At 34.7% G+C, this 24,944-nt stretch overlaps 1 protein-coding gene across 1 annotated transcript; it reads left to right on the top strand.

Moving 5' to 3' along the window:
- The first annotated feature begins 1,284 nt into the window (after positions 1-1,284).
- Positions 1,285-24,633, top strand: LOC126975449 (UDP-glycosyltransferase UGT5-like). Its single transcript, XM_050823358.1, has 8 exons — positions 1,285-1,470; positions 2,652-2,739; positions 5,187-5,382; positions 7,733-7,924; positions 12,127-12,346; positions 19,506-19,725; positions 20,847-21,066; positions 23,251-24,633. The coding sequence occupies exons 1-8, from the start codon at positions 1,333-1,335 to the stop codon at positions 23,522-23,524; spliced, it is 1,548 nt and encodes a 515-aa protein (XP_050679315.1). The 5' UTR covers positions 1,285-1,332; the 3' UTR covers positions 23,525-24,633.
- The last annotated feature ends 311 nt before the right edge of the window (positions 24,634-24,944 follow it).

Below are 24,944 nucleotides of genomic sequence, written 5' to 3'. Positions count from 1 at the left end.
CATTAAGTTGATTGTTAATAAGATTGACAAAAAACATTTTATTTTTTTTAAATGAAACAGAAATATATAAAAAAAATATAACAATTGCTCAATTGTATCATTTACTAAATTTTTTTTAAAGTATATAAATTAAACAAATAAAAAAAGGAATTACTGACAGTAATCCTCACACATGTAAATACACTTAAAAATTAATAAACAAAAGCTTAGGTATATATTAGGATAAACCACTTTATTTACCTTATCATTCAGGTCCATAAATAATTAAAAATCACACACATACGTGTGTATTAAAATTTTATTTTTATCCCCATTAATTTAAGACAACCGTGATAAAGTTTCAAATATACTTGAATAACCACTTTGAATAATTTAAGAGACATTTAAAAAACATTTTCATGTTAGAAGAATATTTAGGTATTGGAATTCGCGAAGTATAGCTAGCATAGTAAATATAAGTTTAATATGAAAATAAGGGACGAGACGAGTAGAACGTTCACCTGATGGTAATTGATACGCCCTGCCCATTACAATGCAGCGCCGCTCGCCTGTGTTTCGGTCTGCTGGGCGCCGTAGCTAGTGAAATTACTGGTCAAATGAGGCTTAACATCTTATGTCTCAAGGTGCAAGCTCAATTGTAGTGCCGCTTAGAATCTTTGGGTTTTTTGAGAATCCTGAGCGGCACTGCATTGTAATGGGCATGGCGTATCAATTACCATCAGCAGAATGTCCTGCTCGTCTCGTCCCTTATTATCATAAAAAGAAAAAACCAGGTATAATCTTAATATATAGCTCCTCAACTCGTTTTACATTGTACCCATATTTTGAAAAAAAAAATAAGAAGCCCGCTAAGTTTGTTGCGCCCGTTCTTCTCAGGTCTGACGCATACCTTTTGAAATCGATGGTAGTTTTTGATTTTCAATGAGTGTTATTATATCCTATTTTGAATAAAAATATTTGAATTTAAATTTGAATTTCCATCCCAATGACATAACAAATAAGTCCTCCCAATTACCACTCTTTGAGCAATTTTCTTTTACTATCCTTGTAAAAATATATTTTGTATAATTAACAAAAATAAATTTGAGACCTTCAAATGTCGTATTACAAAATATATTTAAGCATTAAGTATTTAAACGTTGCGAAATTAAATTCTGTATTAAATGATCTTAGCAACCAAAAAAAATGTGATTTTAATCTTAATCTGACCCCCAAACGACCTCAACACTAAGCTTCACTTAGCTTGGCTTGGCTTATTGATAAGAAGACTACAGTCAGCATCTGGCTGGCAAACAGTTTGCACTTCTAAGGCGTCGATGCAAGTTGTGCGCGATGCGTGTGTTACTTTTGTTTTTATTTATCTACTGCTGTGATGGTTATAAATTATTGTTGTTCTTCCCACTACCAGGGAAGAGCCATGGAATACTTGGTGAAGCGATGGTTCACCATCTAGTGAAAGCCGGACACGAAGTATGTATTAAAAAGCCAATAATAATTAAAATGAAAGAAATTCAAACACCACCTATTTAAAGTTTACTTTTATTTTTATGATAATAAGGGACGAGACGAGCAGGACGTTCAGCTGATGGTAATTGATACGCCGTGCCCATTACAATGCAGTGCCGCTCAGGATGCTCAAAATACCCAAAAATTCTGCGGCACTACAATTGCGCTGGTCACCTTGGGACATAAGATGTTAAGCCTCATTTACCCAGTAATTTCACAAGCTACGGCGCCCTTCATACCGAAACAAAGTAATGCTTACACATTACTGCTTCACGGCCGAAATAGGCGCCGTTGTGGTACTCATAATCTAGCCCGTAATCTTCCTGTGCAAAGGAGCCACTGGTAAACTCCCGGGGTGTTTAGTAAAGTAAAATATTAAATGTAACATAGCATTTTCTTTTATTAAGGAGTGTATATATATATCCTATATACCCATATAATCCTTCAGTCAGGTTTTGGGTACTTTGGAGCACACTTTGTTATAATTAAATATAACAGTCAACTTTATAGCGGTTAATTTGAATTGAACGTTATCTCAAAGTCTATTATATGATGAACCATTCCGTTATCTAAGTGAAAATTAAAACAGTATTTCCAAACAAGAAAAAAACCTAATGTTATCAGTACAGCGTAACCTAATCTTATCTCACATAAATCAATTCAATTAATTCAATCAATGATATGCAAATCTATAATTTAATTGCAGATATTTTAATACCTGACAATTAAACATGCACTATTTTTTTATAAGAGCTGTCGTGAAGAGAATTAATAGTTCATTATTAGTTACCCTTCGTATATTTTTTAAAAAAAATATAAAAATGTTAATCTTAAAATTGTTACTTGAAGTATTTGAGACCCTTGCAACAAATTGTTTTCATAACATTAACATATCACTGTACAGTAAAGTTCGCAAGAGTTATTTTATAGTTTTCTGATTTGTTTTCCAAATGCTTCCATAGGTCATGTCATATATTTTTATTGCTATTATTCTTATAATCCACAAGTGTAATATTTCTTTCAAAGTATTCATAAAGTAAGTATTCGTAAAAATATAAATAGAAATTCTAGCAATTGCGCCATTATAGCTTACATTTTTTTGGTTTTTGTTTTAATTTACTTTGCTCTAACCCACTAATTTACAGGTCACATACATAGCACCGTACCCATTAAAAAAGCCTGCGGAAAATGTGCGTTACATCGATGTTTCTGAAAACATCAACGTCGTACCAGGTAATAATATATCTAAGATAATTTATACGTTATTATAATAGTATTTATTATTTCACGAACTGACAGTACTTAGATGCTTGCATTTCTCATAATTTGCATGACGTGACAATATATGATTGTTTTGTAATATTTTAACGGCCGTTCCCAATATTCAGCCTATCTCTTACTTTAGATAAAAATCATAATTATCGTTGACATTTCTGTCTCAATAAACTTATCGACGATAACTCACCTTATCCTTACACGCTGTCTGTCAATGGGACGACGTATAGCTTACCAGCGATAGAAGTTTGTATGGAAAATGCAATTCACACGTCCCAATATAAGGCGATAAGAATGACTTATCGGGTATATTGGGATAGCTTCAGATTATTGACAGCTATTTACTGACAGTAGAACGTAGTAATTTATCTCTATCTGTTGATAGTATATTGGGAACGGCCGTTAGTAGTTTCTTTATAACAGAAACACTTTAAAAAAAATGTCTTACATACAAAATATTACTAATTGTCATTGTTTTTTATTTGCTAATCTGGTAAATTGGGACCGATTTAGGTGACAACAAAATTGATAGTAAAGCAACTGTCGGCCGATTTCAATTTCAAACCCGAATTTGACTTTAGTTTCATACTTTTCCTGGTTTATGCTTTTAAATAACTAATCTTCGGAAGGTCTCGTCTTTCAATCCAATATTAAGTTTTTTTCGTATGAATCGGACAGATAAGCATTTTCTGTACTCTATTGATTTGGAATTAAGTTTTGTGTGTTGATATACGGATTCAGAATTATATGACGGATTACATAAAATCTGAATTCTAAATTCAGAAAGCGGCTGTATATGTGTATAAGATACTAAATTTTATGAGAACATCAATTACTAGTCCAACCAAAATATTCTGGTACTTTTTCATTTTTTTTTAAAAGGCCGAAAACGCTCCCGTGATTCCTCTGATGTTGCAGGATTATGTGGGCGGCGGTGATCACTTACCTTAACTACTATCTTTACGCTAGTTTATCCTCCTAGTAGTTGCATATCCTTTTATAGTTTCGACTCACAACCGTGAATTCACTTAATTATTCGCTGTTTATTTCACATAATTTTTTTCAAACTAATAACATTTTGATGCAGGATTATTCACTTTGTGAGTCAGGTTCAGGCCTAAGGCGTCTTCTAGTCCCTTAAAAGGTATAAAATGAACTTATTTTTTTCAAAATTGATTACTTTATAATTCTTTTTGGTGTCATTTGTAACACTATCACCAATAAATTAACAAGTCATCGCTGTCACGAGCATAATTTCTCCAGCCTTAAGATAACTCTTCCCACTTGTTTGATCGATATTATTGTTATTTGTTTTCATTTCTTGGATAAAACTCCTTCTAGTCTTTCAATCATCTTTGTAAGTCTATTATTTGTCCATTTAAGTTCCATATCATTTATCTTGTTTTAAGTATTTCATTTCTTACTATTTGTCCTTTTCCCTATTTTTAAAGTCGTTCATCTATCTTGGTAATTACAATAAAAAAATTACTACAGAGGTCACTTTCATGGTAATCAGTTAAACATCTATTTTTATATATTTACATACCTTAAAGTCAATGATCTTTTGATATGTTCACTGTTTATTTATTGCTGATTTATTGAATAAAATATATGACTTTTATATCTGCTACTGCGGTTGTAAATCGTAGGTATTAGTGATTTTTGCTATCTTTGGTCAATTTATATTAAACTAATTCTTATTCAAGTGTTTATCAGAAACTCTACCGTTATCAGCAATTCAACATAAAAATTGTAAAATTACTTGTAATAGTGAACTGAATTTTTATTGCAAGCAATTTACCTCCACTGTATAAACAAATATATTATTATTAGCTAGCTGACCCGGCAAACGTTGTTTTGCCATAAAAATATTTTTAGAGTTAGACCGTTTCATGGACATTGCAACATTACTTTATTTTTCTAATATAAACATAGCCTTAGTTATTCCTTATTACATCAGTTATCTGCAAATAAAAGTGCTGTCAACTTCGGCCATTTCAGAGATTAGCCAGAACAAACAGACAGACAGACAAAATTTGTAAAAAAAAATATTTTGGTGTATGTACTTATGTAGATATGTAGGTATATATTTCATACACATTTAAATATTACGGTTATTTAAATATTACAAACAGACACTCCAATTTTATTTATACGTATGGATTTGTTACATATTTTGTCTTCTCTTGATTAACTTTGTATATTTAACTTTTAAATCAAAACACAAAAGTTGTCATGTGAAAGTCATTTCACATCAAACTATATATAAATCACTAGTATCTATTTATTGCATGTCTGCGTTTGTAGAATCGATGTACATTTCGAACATATTTTCCATAGTTTTTTTATTGTACTGTTTATAAATATAATCCAGAAGGTATTAATTATTCTCTTTTCTAATGCAGTTTTTCAGGTTTTCGATATAAACAAACTTATGTATAAGGAGATGGATCTACAAAATATGAATATAATGTTTATGATTATGGAAGGTTTTATGAATGCAACTCTACAGATAAGCAGTGTTCAAAATTTGATGCATGACCCAAACACCAATTTTGATGCGGTCATTGTTGAATGGCTTTTCACGGAAATTGGCGCTGGGTAAGATATTTCTCGAATATATTCAGGGGGCGTACTCCGAAAATCGATATTCGATATATAGTGGCATTAGTCGTGTCGAATCCTACTCTTAGTTACATCGTATTCAATGTCGAAACGATGACTGAACGAACGAATCATTTTTCGATATTATCGGTCCTAACCCTACTCTTAGTTGAAAATGTCAGAGACGAATATTCGAATTCGACAAACAATCAAACGTCATTCTTACGATTATCTCAACGACACCTTATAAGCTGTCATTGCTATTATCGTTTCAAGTTGTATAGATATATTTTCTATACAATATATATATATACTTAATAAATAAAATTAAAATAATTATATTTGATTTACTATTCAACAGGATTTATTTACTACCAAGTAAATTAAGTCATTTTGTTGATCGTTTATGCGTAGAAAGTAATGCAAATGGCCGTCTGAGAAATAGGAAGTCGACGAGAAGGGTTGAGTTACATTTTTAACATTTTATTATCCGCAAGTTTTGTATTATTTATTCAATTTTAAATGGTCATATTATATTCATTACATAATTTTAGAATATTTACGTTTTGTGTAAATGATTCAATTTGGTGGTGCAGAGTCTGTCATGGTCCTAAGCGCCTAAGTTATGTTTTGACTTTTGACACTTAGCAGCGACAAAGCACAGATTATACATAGTTTGCGTATAATTCATTCACTCTAATATCGTAAAAAATCAAAATATTAGTTTATGGTTACGATATTCTTACGATAAACGATATGGAATACGAACATTTGTTAGAGTAGGGTAGGTGCGATATATTCGGGTTATTATCGTATCGTTCCGAATATATCGTTGTCGATTTTGCGAGTAGACCTCCTGAAGAGTGTGTAGAACTAAAATTATTCCCTCTTTCTTTAAATCACAAATTCAGCTTTTTGAATAAAAGGTATTCAATTTTAGCTAAACTGTGTTGACAAACCATAAATGATTTAGCCAAGTAGGATACCTAATTTAAGAAAAATAAAAATTGAGAGATTATAATATTTTATCACTAGCTGACCCGGCAAACGTTGTTTTGCCATATAAATTATTTTTAGTGTTCGACGGTTTTTTCTCAGACTTACTTTTTAAAGCCGACAATCACGACCACGAAAAAGTCTTTTCATTTTTTAGGTTAATATAATGCAGCATAAGCATTAAAAAATGTGGTTTTCTATACGTAAGAAGAATTAAAATCGTTTCAGAAGATCTAGAGATTATTAATAGCTTGCAGATTGCAGATTCTTTTCTACTTACTTCACACTTCTTTTATATTTTGGATAATTCACACAATATTTTTATAAATTATAGCCTATGTGTTATTCTTGTGTATAAGCTATATTATTGTAAAGTATCATCAAAATCCATTCAGTAGTTTATGCGTTAAAGAAGTACAAACATACATCCAGACATACAAACTTTCACATTTATAATATTAGTAGGATTGAGTCAGGACTCATTACAATTTTAAATTTGTACTATCCAGGTATAATAAAAACGAAGATATAAATAAATATAATATCTTCATGTTTAACGATATCTTAAGATATATGAAAAATATACAATGTATTTCCATAAGACGTTTCTTGCATAATTAATGACTTATTAAATTCAAAGAATCTTGGGCTGTTTTTGTTTAATCTTTTTTTATCCATATTATAAGTGCCGTTACTAAATAAGCACCATATTTAAAATTAAAATTTAACACTTTACAGTGCAATCTCATAAATCTCACAGAAATTAAATACTCCATAATATTAAACATATAAAAATTTTCCGTTTAATTAACTTTAAGTATTAGTAGATTAATCTATTCTCATCGTTAATTGATACGAGAGAATCAACAGACTCAAGACAAAGTAAGGTATTTCATATATAAGAAAATATCCGCAAGTTGATAGAGGGATAGTCCGCCATATCGATGACGCCATAATAATAACATGAAGTCCAGGTGTATACTTCAGAAGAATTACTGTTTGCAAACTGATTATATTAATATGATAGGTCTCTGTTGAAACCCAGATGGTTAATAATTATAACATTTTATAATAATTATACAGAAAAACTAAAGAAATGATGAAATAAAAAAATTAAAACCCTTGTTCCTCTGCTTCCGATTAAAGGGGGGTAAAGGTTAAATGGTTCTCATAAAAACGATTACTAACCAAAACACACCAAACATTGCAAAGAACAATTATTGTTAATGACATCAAAATAATATTATTGTTATTGTTCATTAAAAATATTCTCACAAAACAAAATTTCCATAATTTTTTTTTCTTTAATTAATGTTATAATTAATAATTTAATTACTTTTTTAATTTTCAGTTTCTCCGAGGTGTTTGGATGTCCTTTGATTTGGTTTTCATCTATGGAGCCCCATTCATTTTTGCTCTCTTTAATTGATGATCATTTGAGCCCTGCCTACACAGTGTTTAACTGGGATAGGCAATACTCATTGGATTTCTACGGCCGCGTCAAACATCTGTATTTATTCTTGAATCTTATCTTTGATAAGTGGTAAGTTCTTTCGAACTTTTAACTGTCTCCCTGAGTATGTAAGAATACAGTATTTTATTACTTTGAAGAATTTCACTAATAAATACTTTTGGAATGCTTAAATACATCGAGCTAATAATGCAGCTAAAACCGATTGTCACTACTTTAATAGTATGGTAATCACTATTCTATGCACGCTACTTTGTACTGGAATGTAATGTCTGTCTATATATATATACATATCACGTCGCATAAGAACAAAGGCGAAATATGCAACAAATGCTTTGAGTACTCTGATATCTGCACATTGCCGTATTTACTCCAATTGCTAAAAATATTCTTGGTCAATAAGCAACAATCGAAAACATTTATTCAGTTTACGCCTGACATTACGCCTATTTCTGCCGTGACGCAGTAATGTGTAAGCTACTGTGTTACAGTCTGAAGGGCACTGTAGCTATTAAAATTACTGGGCAAATGAGACATAACATCTTATAGACGAGCGCAGTAATTGTAGTGCCGCTCAGGATTTTTGGGTCTTTCAAGAATTCTGAGCGGCACTGCATTGTAATGGTCAGGTTATTACCTGAACGTACTGCTCGTCTCGTCCCTTATTGTCATTTAAAAAAAATGGGGTTGTTTCTCACCTGCTAGCAATGCCATTATGTTTGACATTCTGTGGAAAGAAGTGTCATTTACGAGTTTGGAATGCATTCATTATGATAATTGAAATTGATCACTTCCTTACGTTTATATTTTTTTATTCAGAATTATATATTTTCGTGAAACATATTAAATAAATAGGTGTTGCAAATGTTTTCATATTGTGTCGTACATGTTGAGCTGATTCGATTATCAGCATGCAAATTAGTAATTTATTATGATTATTTATTTGAATATCAATAAAAATATTATCAGTGAGTTATCTTAACGACTTAAAATGCACAATACCAATATAAATCTATATTTTAATATAATATATATAAATATTGAATTAAAAAATGGAAAAGGTGTAAAAGGAAAGAGCAATAAAGGTACCTGCAATGTAAAAAAGTTGTTAATAAAACTTCAGAGGTGTCAAGGGACACCCGGGTGCAACGAAGTTCCTTTCGATTAATAATTAGTGAAGGAATTGTAATATGTTTTTTTAAGTTATATTTTTTTTTTATTATTAACAAATATAATGTAATATAAACTTAATCAGAAGGCTCAATTTTAGTAATAATTGGCTTGTGGTAACTGAAGTAGGAAACATATAATTGGGATTCTATTTTATTTAAATGTCTTGTAAAAACTGCATCGATGGTAGTATTATATTTTGTTGTTGATTCTGCTGGATGAACAATATGAATAATACGAAATAGAAAGACGAAACGAAAATAACTAGCTTGCTTTCTATGAGAGAGAGAGACAGACAGAGAAACACGCGCACGCCGCACGGCTTACAACTATAGCATAAAGTGTCGTTTCAACTTTTGGTCTTAATTTTTTCCGTCTAGCCCCCTTTCGCAACGCGCGTTAAGGTGAAGGGTAGACAGAAAACACGCAATGAAGGTGTTTTTAGACAAGTTCTGTGGTGAAAATATAGCATTTGGAGCTATGCACACTACAGTATCCTGTTACACATACCCTTAAGTCTTACTTGTAGGTTCCTAATGCTTGCTCTTGGTTAAAGTTAACACTCCAGAACTATTATGAACTACTAGTTAAACAAGTTTTTTCTCGGCATGATGCATTTGTTTAGTATACTACTCTCATAAAAGTTGTTTTTAAAGCTTTTACTTTTTTGTGTAGGTACATTTATAATCTATAATATTTTAGTAATCAAAAATGAGGATTGTAAGCAAATAAACTGTTTGCGCCTGTTAAAATGTTACATTTTCGGCGCAAGAATTTTTAAAATATTGGCTTTGTTACATAGGAGCCGTGAACTCATATCGCTCAAGGTCGCCGGCATTTAGTGTCGCCTTAAGGAATTTCGTTGCAACAGTGGGTATGGTATGGGGCGGTCTGTCATTCTAAAGACTCTTTAAAATCATGGCATAGTCGCAAATTATGTTTATTAGACTTTGATGTTATTTTATTTAAACTGTCCTTGTTGCTATTTTAGGAACCTTTGTAATTGAACCGAATTTCTTTCCTTTAGGCTTAAAGGTTTAATTTGCATTAAGTAATAGATGTTTAAGCAGATACAGCTTATGACTAAATTTTCTTATAATATATACTCATCACGATATCTCTGGAACCGGAAAGAGCTAAAGACTTGAAATTTGCTAGGAATATTCTTTTCACCGAGCAGAGGTCAGCTAAGAACGGATTTTCCAAAATTCCATCGCAAGAGTATTTTTTATTATGAACAGAACAACGTCTGTCGGGTCAGCTAGTTTTCTTATAAAAATCTCAGTGACGCACTCACTCACACTCTCACTACAGTCAGTAATTAGCTCTCAATAATCTAAAGCTGTCCGAATATACCCGATAAGTCATTCTTATCGCCTTATATTGGGACGCGTGAATTGCAATTTCCATACAAACTAAAATATCGCTGGTAAGCTATACGTCGTCCCATTGACAGACAGCGTGAACGTATAAGTTGAGTTACCGAACAATAATTATGATTTTTATCTCAAGTAAGAGATAGACTTCCCCCTAGATAAAACCCCGCTACACATTCTCTCCGAATGTGGTTCTTTAATGCGTAAACGTAGCATCTCTTTGGGAAGTCCAATTCTTCAACCATTTGAGATACGTCAGCTCACTGCAAAAGACATAATAAGATTCATGAAAAGAATCAATGTTTGCAGTGAGCTATAGTTAACAGTGGCTATCACAATAGATCACATTGGTCGCAGTGTAACAGGTCTGAACTGAACTGGATCAAAGTCACTTTACAAACCATAACCATAAGAGTTAGACTGAATATCGGGAACGGCCTTTCAGCGTATCAGAAGAATCGTAGCAGGCGGGACTCTTGTTTTTTGCGTCACTGGATTCGGGTGTTTGTTTGAAGTTATGCCACTGTTGTATCTTATTTATTTGGGTATGTCATGGCCGGTTTTTGCACTAATCAAAACGATACAATTTCATGTCTTTGTTATCTAATCAGTACGTAAATCTCGGTCGGCCCCGGCGTGCCAAACTGTCGTCAGACCGCTGCTTTTCATTAACGTCAATACATATCTTAATATATTTAAATTACGTGACACGTTGTTTGTCCGCGATGGACACCTAAACTAATCAACGGATTTTAATGGGGATTACTTCATGTCATGCAGTTTGGTCTAACTTGAGAGAAAGGGTAGTTTTATTTCGATTTGGGACCCATAATTATTTTTATTTTTAATATTTCTTTTGTATGGACATATTTCGATGAGATAATCTGGTGACGCACGGTTTGACAGTTCCACTGTAAAACAATTTCATTATAACAACAGGGAGTATTTTTTACGAAATAATTCTTGATGTTTTTAAATATTATTGGCAAATTCCTACAAAAAAGTTTTTTTTTATTATCTAAGAACAACGTCTGTCGGGGCAGCTAGTTGTTCTATATCAGCTTATAGACAGTCTCTCAAAGAAAAATTTAAAGAAATAAATATTATGACTATTCATTGTCAGTACATTAATGAAAATTTTATATACTTTCACAAAAATCGTCACCTTTTTGCTCTTAGTAGTGATTTTCATTATTATAACTAGGCTTCATAAGATACATAAAAGCTTTAAGGGTATTTTATAGCAATGACAGTACAATATATTTCATTAAAAAGAGCCCAAAAAAGGAATACTGGGAGAGTATCTTGCGCCGCTTTTCTCTCTCAGAGTGCCATTTATTTCAGAAGCGGTAGTACTAGTTAGTGTATTAAAAATGAATTCAAAAAAATTCAAAAGGAATCAATTTTAAGACAATAAATGCCTTTATGCCATACTTCCTATTCATGCCACAGAATATGTTGTTAATGAAACTATGATAATAAATTAATATTATTTATATATGATATGAAGGATCAGTTACTCTTTTATTTCTAGATTAAAATCGATAATAATACATCGTAAAAGATTTTTATTTTAATATAAAGAAAAAATTAATTTAGGTTGCTTCAAATTAGGGACAGCAATGCTGCAAACTGACACAAATTTGACTAAATTTAACAAATTAATGAACAAATCTTTAACAAAAATACTATACTTATAATAAATTTATTTACACTTATTAATTGCAGGAAACTGAAGGATATTGATGAAATTATTTATAGACACGCATACAAATCAGCAGCTCAAAGTCGTGGGCGTAAGTTATCGCCATTACATAAAGTGAAGTATAACGCGTCTTTGATGTTGGGTAACTCACACGTTTCAAGTGGAGAATCATTTACATTGCCACAGAGTTATAAGCCGATTGGCGGATTTCATATACCGGACGAAATAGAACCACTGCCAAAGGTAATATAAGGCTTGATAATTGCTTTTCTTCTTATGATTCTTGTGCTTGCTTAGAGCTGGTTCAGAAAGGGCGAATTCGATTCACTCGTGCGAATCACGCGCGGCTGTTGGAGTATTTGGAGACTCCATCTCCCTCGATATTTGCACTCACTCTGGAGTTCAGGCGTCAACTCGATGAATCAAAACGTCTTTAGTCTCTAGTTTGTCGACTCGAGGGTAATTCGCGCGAATCTGGCGTGAATCGAAAGTCGGGCGAAGTGCACGCGACTTATTCGCGCGATGATTGTGGGTGATATAAATTGTCGCCTATTTCACAAGCGCACAACATCATTTGCGGCGAATTCGCCCCTGCACAACATCAGGTATACAGGTATTTAATAACTATATTTATGGCGGCGTTGTAGAGCGGGTCATTCTGTTCCAAACATATGGTAAATGAAAATGATTGCTGGTCCATGCGTCATCTTCACAAACAGGTGCTCTGCTTTTCTCTAAATGTTTCAATACATTTATTTAATTACAGTGTGTGTGAATTAGGACATCTTTTGTTCATCAATTTGCAAGACATACTCAATATATTTTCAGTTTTTTTTTTATATTTATTATAATAATATTATTGACACACTCTTACACAAATTCTCTTGCCCCAAACTAGTCATATACCTAGTAAATTATTATAGTCATATACCTACCAACAAAACCTGTTGGGAACCGGATGACGCGAAATAGAGAAACACTTAACAACGTTTTTGCAAGCTTGAATACCTAACACAAATTATTCTGCAAAACAAGTCCCATGCGATAAAACTTTACTTCCTCGTAAGCACTATTTTTAGCATGAGGTTAACATGTTTTTAAAATAGCTGATACAGTAAATACGGATATAAATTAATTGTAATACGATGAAAGCGAATTGAAATTGCATATTTGGCATATTGAAACAACACGATGTGCAGCGTTTCTCTATAATATGATCTTCAAGGAATTTCTTCCAGTAATAATCAAAACTGTGACAGGAGCTTTCTTCTTCGGTGTACAATATGGGTTTTTTCTAACAAAATTTATACGTCTAGATAGAGTCCCTTGCTGTTAGACAACCGATAAAAACAGTCCAGAAATATTAGTTTAGTGTGCGTGAATTGCTCAAAATAGTTCTAAAATCTATTTTTTTCGAAGTTTTCACAGCTGTCATAGTCTATCTAGACGTAAATAATTAATGATCGTAGGCCATAAGGCATAATATCTCTAGAACCATAAGGTTCCAGAGATATCGTGATGAGTCAATACATAGGTGGAAATACCTATTTGGGTATAAAGTATAATTTTGTTCATTCAGATCAAAAGTTTACTTGTAATTGTGTGAGTGTGAATTGTATATAACCACTAATATAAACATTAATATAATATTTTTAGTTTTATTGTTATACGTATATACTAAACAATAACAAAAATATCTTTGTTAGATGTAATGCACACTAAAGCATATGAAAATTATAATTTTTAATGTTTAAATCGGCGGTATATCATTGCGGAACTTTCATGAATTGTGCTAGATGCTAAGTGATCACCGCCACCCACATTCTCTTGACCACCAGATGAATCACAGGACTGTTGCCAGCCTTTAGAAAAGCATACAGTGCTGATTGCTGAGAACACGGCTCAGGGAAGCTCATTCCCCTGCTCGGTTGTACGTGCAAGAAAGTTTCTTGAAAATCGCATTGTGGAGGAGCACATCCAGATAATGAGGATATGTTAATACTAATTTGTGGCGTATCGTGCGTAACTGGCGCGTAATGCCCTGTACTTTTCCCGGGGCGAAAAAAGAATAGGGGAGTCCCAGGCCCATGGGTGTCGTAAGAGGCGACTAAGGGCTTTTTAGAAGTGGGAGAGTCACGCTGCCGTCTTTTGACGTCAGCACAATCGGGCCAGGATCGTCCGGGTTAATTACCATACTCGCACAGAATACCGGCGTGAAGTAGAGGCCTAGTGCCGCTATGTTTCGCATAGGTTAGTTTCGAGGACCGGTGGCCATCCCCCCCCCCCTCCACCCGAATATGACAGCGGAACTTAAAAAGATTTTACCCCAGGAGGGTACCGGCTCTACCAGAGTCGGAGAATCCCTCCCCGAGCACTCTAGCTCGGGCTGCCCTTCGTATTCTGGGGAGGGCACAGAACCGCGCATGACCCAAGGACAAACGAGGCAGTAACACCACGGCACCCCGCTCCACACTCAACGTGGACTTTTGCAATATCAGGGGAATTCACTCCAATTTAAACGCCGTCCACCACCACCTTGAAACGGCGCAGCCGGCCTTGTGTTTCCTTACGGAGACGCAGATATCTCGACCTAGCGATACGTCATATTTAACGTACCCCGGGTACAAAATTGAGCACAATTTTTTGCCTCATGCCGGGGTATGTGTGTACGTTAGGGAGGATATCTGCTGTTGCCGTCTCGGCAATTTTGAGGGTAGGGACCTGTCCACTCTCTGGCTCCGCGTAGATTTAGAGGACCGCGTCTGCATCTATAGGTCCCATAGTGGTAACGCAGAAGCCGATCATCTCATGGGCTGCGTTCAAGCGGCAATTGACGACGTGCTTGCACAGATACCCTCCTCTGAAATCGTAGTCTTGGGTAATTTCAACGAGCACAATGCCGAATGGCTTGGATCACGTACCACAGACTACGCAGGGTGATCTGTGCATAATTTTGCATTGGCGTATGGTCTGTCCCAATTGGTCGAGTCGCCAACGCGGCTCCCGGATGTGGATAGCCACATGCCGTCCTTATTGGATCTTCTGCTGACTACACATCCCGATGGTTACCAGGTCTTTGTCGACGCCCCTCTCGGAATGTCCGACCATTGCCTGTTCAGGAGTGAAGTGCCCATCCGACGCCAACGTCGCAGACCACCAGCGACCCGCCGCGTTTGGCACTACAAGTCAGCAGATTGGGATAGGATGCGTTCCTTTTTGCATCCTACCCTTGGGGCAGGGTTTGTTTCCCTTCGGATGATCCTAGTGCCTGCGCCGTTGCAGTAGCCGATGTGATACTGCAGGGCATTGATATTTTTATACCAAGCTCTGTAGTACCCATCGGTGGCAGATCACAGCCCTGGTTTGATGCGTCAGTTAAAGCAGCATCTGACTGCAAAAAACAGGCGTATCGAGCTTGGGTTACGGCGCTGGGCGCAAAGGATCCGAACTGCACAGTTCTTAAGAGGAAATACAACCATGCCTCCAGATTTTATAAGCGGCAAATCGCCCGTGCAAAGTCAAAACACGTCGTCATAATCGGCGAGCAGCTTTCCTTTTACCCGACCGGAACACGCAAGTTCTGGTCGTTGTCGAAAGCTGCTCTTGGTAACTACAGCCAGCCGTCCATGTCGCCGTTGCACATGAGGAATGACACCCTGGCCCATACGGCAAAAGAGAAAGCCGATCTCTTGTGCACTCTTTTCGCCTCCAACTCGACTCTTGATGACAACGGAAAAACACCGCCGACCATCCCGCGGTGTCAGAGCTCTATGCCTGAAGTACAGTTCAAACAGAAAACTGTTAGGCGAGCTCTGTTTTCGTTGGACGTCAGGAAGTCGAGCGGGCCGGATGGCGTTTCTCCAATCGTGCTTAGAACGTGTGCCCCTGAGTTGACGCCGGTGCTAACGCGTTTATTCCGGCACTCTTATTCTAAAGGCGTAGTCCCTGACTCATGGAAGTCAGCCCTTGTCCATCCGATCCAAAAAAATGGAGACAGTTCGGATCCGGCAAACTACAGGCCTATTGCTATTACCTCCCTGCTCTCCAAAATCATGGAGAGCATAATTAGCCGTCAGCTCTTAGTATATCTAGAGGGTCACCAGTTGATCAACGATCGACAATACGGGTTTCGCCATGGTCGGTCGGCAGGTGATCTTCTGGTATACCTAAGACATAGATGGGCAGCGGCTATTGTAAGCAAGGGGGAAGGCCTGGCAGTTAGCCTGGAAATAGCGAAGGCCTTTGATCGTGTATGGCACAAGGCGTTCCTCTCCAAACTTCCATCATTTGGGCTTCCCGAGAGCTTGTGCAAGTGGACCTCCAGGTTCCTCACTGGGCGCAGCATACAGGTCGTTGTCGACGGATATTGCTCGAACCCGAAGCCCGTGAATGCTGGAGTGCCCCAAAGCTCACACAGCTTTGGGGTTGTCTCCCACGCTGTTTCTCATCATTCATGTTGGACACCTCCAACATTCATTGCTATGCATACGACAGCATTGGTGATGCCGTATACACTGGCCTTGCAGGTATCTCTCGGGAAATCGTTGACCAGTGCCGGGAGAAACTTGTGTCTTCTATCGAGTCCTCTCTTAAGTAGGTCGCGGAATGGGGAAAATCGAACCTTGTCAAATTTAACCCCCAGAAGACTCAAGTTTGCGCGTTTACCACTAAAAAACCCCATTTCTCGTATCACCGCTCTTCGACAACACTTCCCTCAAAGCCTCGCCTAGTATCGGAATACTGGGTCGCGAAATCTCGAGCGATTGCCAATTTCGTGGTCATCTGGAAGGCAAAGCCAAATTGGCTTCAAAGAAACTGGGCGTCATTAATAGAGCACGGCAATACTTCAAGCCGGCCCACATACTAGCGCTCTACAAAGCGCAGGTCCGGCCACACATGGAGTATTGCTGTCATCTCTGGTCTGGCGCACCCCAGTAACAGGTCGATCCATTTGACCACGTGCAACGCAGAGCAGCTCGAATCGTCGGGGACACAGTGCTCTGTGAACGGCTGGATCACTTGGCGTTGCGTAGAGACGTCGCTTCATTGTTTGTCTTCTACCGCATTTATCACGGGGAGTGTTCCGAAGAGCTGTTCAACCTGATTCCTGCCGCCGAATTCCACCTTCGCACGACACGCCACAAGTTAGGATATCATCCCCACCATCTGGATGTGTGGCGGTCCTCCACAGTGCAGTTTTCAAGGAGCTTTCTTCCACGTACCTACTATAAAACTGTGGAATGAACTTCCTTGTGCGGTGTTTCCGGGACGATACGACATAGGTACCTTCAAAAAAAGCGCGTATACCTTCCTTAAAGGTCGGCAACGCTCCTGTGATTCGGATTCGGAACCTTTCGTAGGCCTACCCATAGCTACTTAAAAAATTACAATTGAATATATAATGGCAATAAAAAGAAACGGAATCTTATAGTTTACCCGAGGACACGAAAAAGTAAAACTTAAAAACTATGTTTAAAAAAACAGACTTCAAAAACTGAAATTGTTCAAATAACTTGATAAAGATTTAATTTAATACACCTCTTATGCAAATCGTACACCTTTAAAATAAATAATATACTATTATTTGTATGGGCTACATATTGACAGATTTGAAGTCGGTGTATTAAATTAAATCTCAATTAAGTTATTTTATACTTTTCAGTTTTTGACGTCGACTTATTTAAACGTAGTTTTTTTAAATAGTTACAAAGAATACAGAATCTTATAAAAAAATACAAATAAAAATTGAAAATCAAAATTTTATGAACGAGGCGGTACTCGAACGGTTAGCTCAGTTGGTTAGAGCACCGGCACGGAACGCCGGAGGTCGTGGGTTCGAATTCCGCATCGTTCATAAAATTTTGATTATCAATTTTTATTTGTGTATTTCAAGATCGTCAATTGGAATTTATATTTATTTACTATTTAAAAATACAACCATACTGTTGCATACACTAAGTAAGGGTAATTTTGGTAACATACAAAATTGTAACATATAAGTAAATAATGAAGACTAATATTTAAATTGTGATAAATCAATAAAACTCGTATATTTGGAGAAATAAAAACCATGATGTTGATGCTTGGCTTTTAAACATTTTTGAATGTTATAATCAATTAGATTTTCGATACAAAAAATATAATTTTTATACCTAGTCTTTGGCGGAACTAAAAAGACAGCTTGTTTTTGTTAAAATTTTGGTGTCTGGGCAAATTTAAGTAATTTTATTTTTTAAATTCTACTAGTTACATTCACTTTGAGAATACATACTAAAGGTTTAAGAGATACGTTATATAAATATGATACCAGTGGGAGGCTCCTTTGCACCGGATGCCGGCTTGATTATGGGTACCACAACGGCGCCTATTTCTGCCGTGAAGCAGTAATGTGTAAGCATTACTGTGTTTCGGTCTGACGGGCGCCGTAGCTAGTGAAATTACTGGGCAAATGAGACTTAACATCTTAGTCTCAAGGTTACGAGCGCAATTGTGGTGCCGCTCAGAATTTTTGAGTTTTTCAAGAATCCTGAGCGGCACTGCATTGTAATGGGCAGGGCGTATCAATTACCATCAGCTGAAAGTACTGCTCGTCTCGTCCCTTATTATCATAAAAAAAAATACCTTCATTGCAATTTACCAAGTTTCGTTTGTTTTACAAGCCGTCAAAATTTGAGATACATTTTTTTTTCAAAAAGTGGCAAAATCAACGGCCTGACCCGTGCATAGTTACAATATGTTATAATTTTAGAATTGTCCAGTTCATATCACTGAAGGCAAATTTATCATTTCAAACAATTCTGAGCTTAATTGTCCATACAATACACACGTCTTTTTTTTAGTTTTGCTTAATTGTCCGTATAATACACACGTCTTTTTTTAGTTTTGCTTAATTGTCCGTATATCTATTCACTCTTATTTTTTATCTAGTTGCGTTTAATTGTTAATAATAATTCACACGTTTTTTTTTATTTAGTGCCACTTAATTATAGTCAGTGGAAATATTCACCTTTATTTATTGCATTAAAATCCCACTTCTATAAATACGTCTAAGAACTACTCACCAGACTAACTCAACGAAACTAGCAATCATTTCCTTTCGATTTAATCAAATTTACGAAAGTTACTAAGAAACTTTTTTTGATCATTTCAAATTATCATAAATTTTATTAAATACTTATATAGGATTCACCTTCATCTAAAACGACTGGCAAACGAGGGGTGTCTGAGAGTTTGCTTTCTTCTCGAATATATTTCCTATCGCGTGAACTTTATGACTTATTGTGGGCTTCAAATTTAATACTTACGACAAAAAGTCGTGCCGTGTGATCCCAGCCTTATTCCCATTGATAGCCGCAGTTTGAAGCAGATGTTTTAAAAATATTTGTGACATTCTTTTTTGTAGAATCTACAAGACATCATGGACAAGTCTACGAATGGCGTAATTTACTTTAGCTTGGGAACAATACTCCAAAGTACCGCTATACCTGATTCAGTAAAAAGAGAACTTTTGAATGGATTCAGTCAACTTAAAGAAACAGTTATATGGAAATTTGAGACTGAAATTTCGAATCTTCCAAATAACGTACATGTCGTGTCTTGGGCACCACAGAGGAGCATTTTAGGTGAGTTTATACTTGCACTTCCAATTTTTTTTATGGAAAAAGGAGGACAAACGAGCGTACGGGTTATCTGGTGTTTTCTGTCGTCAAAAGTATCTACTGGTACAAAAATTGTGTAAAGTCACATTTAATCACGAAAGCTCTATGCATTTGTCATTGATGACTCCTATCGAGGGCTGAGTTGTTTCCAGCACAAATATTTCAATGTACCACCAGATGAGGAATATCAAATAAAAGAGCTCCGTGAAATGAATATAAAAAAACTACAGTGAAAAATGGGAACAGAGATGACAATTTAAACTTAATGACGTAATGTTGCGTTACAAACAAGATAATATTAGAAAAAGAAAATTAAAGATTAGCTTAGCTTATAACCCTGTGATATTGACCAGTAAGCGCTTTGAATTATTAACCCGCGCAATTGTAGTATTAGCAGAAACTATAATATGATTAAGTTAATGGTACATCGCAGCCTTGGACCCTAACCAAAGCATTGAGAGAGAAACTTGCCGTTACACAGATATCAATGGAGAGGAGTATGGCCGGTTATAAACTGCAGGATAAGATAAGAAACACTGACCTAAGGAAAATTACGAAACTTACCGACGTACTCTAACGAATCGACCAACAAAAGTGGAGATGGGCAGGGCACATGATGCGAGATAAAGTGGGGAAATGGAGCAAAAGACTTACCGAATAGTACCCAAGAGATGGCAAAAGAAAACGAGGAAGAAAGCACACAAAGTGGGAAGATGAAATAAAATTGACAGCAGAACCTAACTGGAGAAGAGGTGCCCAAAACAGAAAAGAGTGGAAATCGTTGGAGGAGGCCTTTGCCAATCGGTACGCCGAACTAAGAGACATTTTATAGTTTATACTTTTTAGCTTAAGATTATTGGTTACTCAAATGTTAAATGTTTTTAGTTCGGAATAAAATGGCTTTATTTTTATTATTATATCGCAGCCTTAAGCCAAATTTTTCAGTGCTACATGCCCAGTCAATTGGACGAATCTAGTATAAAATCTTGATGATGACAATAAGATAAAATTATTGGTACCAGTATTGCTACAAAAATGTTTAAATTATTTAAAAGATAATAATAATAATAGTATTTATTTTTCAGCTCATCCAAATACAAAACTTTTTATTACCCATGGAGGTCTTCTGTCTACGTTTGAAGTTCTGCGATTTGGTGTACCTATTATTGGCATTCCTATGTTTGGAGACCAGTTTATCAATGTGAACCGAGCTGTTAGGAAGGGATTCGCAAAACGTTTTGACTTAGGCCAAGAGCCAGTGAATGTATTAATTGATCATATTAAGGAGATATTAAGAAATCCCAGGTATGTTGATTTTTGTGTTTCAAAAGTAATGTCAAACTATTTATCATTGCTGAGTTAGAAACAGACTGTTTGCTGTAACTGTAACTGATTCATAAATTTAAATATTTATATTATACACAGGATTTTATAATCTATATATATAAAAATGAATTGCTGTTCACTAGTCTCGCAAAAACTGAAGAACGGCTGGTCCGATTTGGCTTATTTTAGTCTTGAATTATTTGTGGAAGTCCAGAGAAGGTTTAAAAGGTGAATAAATATGAAAATTTTCAGAATGAAATAAAAGCAACAATTTTGTTTTTCCTTTGATGCGTCGTTCAGAAATCAAATTGAAAGGATAGTTTAAAATGAATAACTAATTAGAATCTTTGTATCTTTCTAACTTTCTCAGGAGGTAAAAAACAAACTTAATTTTAGCTACCTACAGTTGGTAGATTAACTACAGAAATTGTTAACTGTGATGGCAATACAACGTTTGCTGGGTCAGCTAGTTATATATATATATATACTAAACATCAAAATGTACAAATTTGAATTGATTGATGTGACGAATGGTAGCGAGAAACTTAGCAGGTTTCTTTTTTTAAATACAAACACAATTAGAAGTACGCACGAATTTTTAACAATTATTTTAAAATGAACAACATAATGTCTTGTAGATTTTTCTTTAATATTAAAGTTTACTGGGCAAATGAGACATAACATTTTACGTCTCAAGGTGACGAGCGCAATTGCAGTGCCGCTCAGAAATTTGGATTTGTCAAGAATCCTGAGCGGCACTGCATTGTAATGGGCAGGGCGTATCAATAACCATCACCTGAACGCCCTGCTCGTCTCATCCCTTATTTTCATAAAAAAAGCATATACATCGCCCAACAAAAGACTTACTAACTTGAATTACGCAAATAGGAGGCAAAACAAGTAAATTTTTGTTGTAACATAAGTTTATAAATAATGTGGCACAAGGAGTTGTGTGCTACTATGCAATTCCCGTAGCACTATAAATAATGTCTGCCTGTTTCTAATTTTAAGGCATTAATTTCCTCAAAATTGATTCCTTTAGAATTCTTTTTGATGTCATTTCTAATAACTACTAGATACTACTACCGCTTCGGAATCAAATGGCGCTCTGAGAGAGAAGAAGAGGCGCAAGAAACTCTCTCAGCATTTTTTTTGCGCTCTTTTCAATATAAATATACAATATTGTACAGTCATTTCTATCGCTATAAAATAATCACAATCTAGTCCCAGGCTGTCCGATCATTTAGATATTCAGCAGTGCAGTAATAGGAATTACGACAGAGCCATTTTTTTATAAAACATTTAAATTTATTTATAGATAATGCCTGAACAGTGGCTGGGACTTTATTATAGAAGTGTATACATTTACTCTTAAAGCTAATATGTATCTTATGAAGCTTAAAAGGTCGAAGTTTTGAATGATATGCATTGCACTAGGAATTAAAATTTTAACGTTCAATCGGCGCTACCTAATCGGAAGAATCTAGTACATATCTTGATGATGACAATTCCATAAAAAAAATGCACCAAAAATTGACGATTCAACATGATCAAATATGATTTCAATGAATTAAGATATTTTTGACTTGACTTTGACTTTTGGCATTAATAAACCTGCCTCGCTTTGATCAAAATAAAACATAGGCTATTTTTTATAACTCTATAGAACCAGATACCAAAACACAATGTTTAATCTTCGCAAAATGTTTGTGGTAATAAAAATAAAACACTAGCATAATTTTAAGTCAAACTATTCTTGCAACCTTCATTTGTAGTTATATTAAAAACACCAATTATAATTAATATAAAACCATGCCGTATATTTCTGCTAAAGCTAAGAATAACAGAACTGTGAATAATATTAATTATATTATGTTTTTATATAAATATGTATTTGTTAAAGTGGTTTATATCTATACCAGTTCTGACCGGTTGAACAATGTAAAAGTTGAAGTATTCTAATAAAAGATAAAAGCCTTCTAGATAACATCATAAGATTTGCAAATATTTTAAGCAATACATTATCAACTTTCTGAGTTTTTTAGTATGATTGAATTATATGTATAATATTTAAATTTGGAAAATGTGCTACAAAATTAAGTTTTAACGCTTATTAAACACGCTAATGGTTAACTGTTATAAAAAACTGCACCTTCTTAACAGCTATCGCGAAAAGGCAAAAGAGCTGTCGGTGGCGTACCACGACCGTCCTGTGTCTCCTGGTGCTGAGCTGGTGCACTGGGTGGAGCATGTGGTGAAGACACGAGGAGCTCCACATCTACGGTCACCAGCGCTACACGTGCCGTTCTACCAGAAGTTATACCTTGATCTATTAGTTTTATTACTAATTATATTTTCTGCATTTTTATTTGTTACAATAAGAGCACTTTCACTTTTTAGAAACAATTCTTCGGTTATTGAAAAGAAAATCCAGTGAATTTTTATTTTTATTGATCTTGAAAATTTAAATAAATTAATTTGCATAAATAATTTAATAAAAACACCTCAAACCATAATAATTCTTTCCAAAACCATCACGTGTTCACTGTACCAGAAGTTATACCTTGATCTATTAGTTTTGATACTAATTATATTTACTAAGTGTAATTTTATTTGTTATAGTAAGAGACAAGACTCCAGTTATTTGTTTCATTTTTTTCCCCTTTAAAATTTTTATTAATTGCTTGAATAATAAAAAAAAAAACACCTCCAATAATAATATATCTCTCTATAATTTACACTTGCTGTTCAACCAGAAGTATACCTTAATCTATTTGTTTTGATACAAATTATATATTTGTAATATATTTTGTTATATTTTTTTTATCATTCCATTTTTTTATTTTCAAAATAAGATTTTTGTTAATTTATGTAACTTCTGACTTAATAATTAATAACGCTATTTATATAAATAATAATAAAATAAAACTTAAATAATCTAACAAAATTAATTAATTACAAATAGAAAATATCATTAAGATCGCTATCGGCAGGTAAGGTGCCCATGACGCTGGAAACGTTACGTCTTTGTATAGCCAAACTTATCCTTTGGCAGAGGTACGTACCAGATCTTGGGTCACCTGTTGAATCGTTTAGACGCCTCGATAGCTCTTTTACGAGTTTTTCTGCCGATGAACCCCATGGACCCATCGTCTCCACCCCAAAGGGAACAAATATGTATCCATCACCGAGTGATGCATATTTCCTCCGCTTTAGCTTTTCGGCAGATTCCGCCGCTTTTGTTATAGTAAGAGCAAGTTTGATGCTAAGTTTAAAGTCTTTGCTTAATGAAAATAGAATCAAGTATTTTTTTACATTTTATTGATCTTGAAGATTATAATAGATCTTTACTGAACTATAAAAATGTAAACCACATCAAATAATAATAACTTCTTAAGTTACACGTGCCTTTCTACCATAGTGTTACCATAGAGTTAATACTGTTTTTGCGTGGCGTTATATTTAAAGCGCGGTAGAAACACAAGCGATAACTCTGCCTAGCGAATACGTTAGTAGAGTTAACATCTGCTAGTTTTGTTACTAATACTTAGTGTGATATTTATTTGTAACATTAAAATCAATTTCAAAGTTAAGATTAAAGTTTTTATTATGTTTAATGTGTTTACGTGTCTACCAGAAGTTAATTATTTTACTTGTTTATTTTAACTTTTATTTTTTATTAACTTGATGTGTTAGTTTTGACAGTAATTATATTTGGTGTAATTATATTTTTTACAGTATAAGCAATGTTAATGTTAAGAACAAAGTAAATGGTTATTTAAAATAAAATTCAGTCATTTTATTATATTTTTGACCCTTAAAAGTGGATGACCCTCAAAAACATTGAATCAACAACA

The sequence above is a fragment of the Leptidea sinapis genome, chromosome 36, assembly GCF_905404315.1.
Source record: "Leptidea sinapis chromosome 36, ilLepSina1.1, whole genome shotgun sequence".
Lineage (NCBI taxonomy): Eukaryota > Metazoa > Arthropoda > Insecta > Lepidoptera > Pieridae > Leptidea > Leptidea sinapis.
This window is presented reverse-complemented; position numbering and strand designations above follow the sequence as displayed.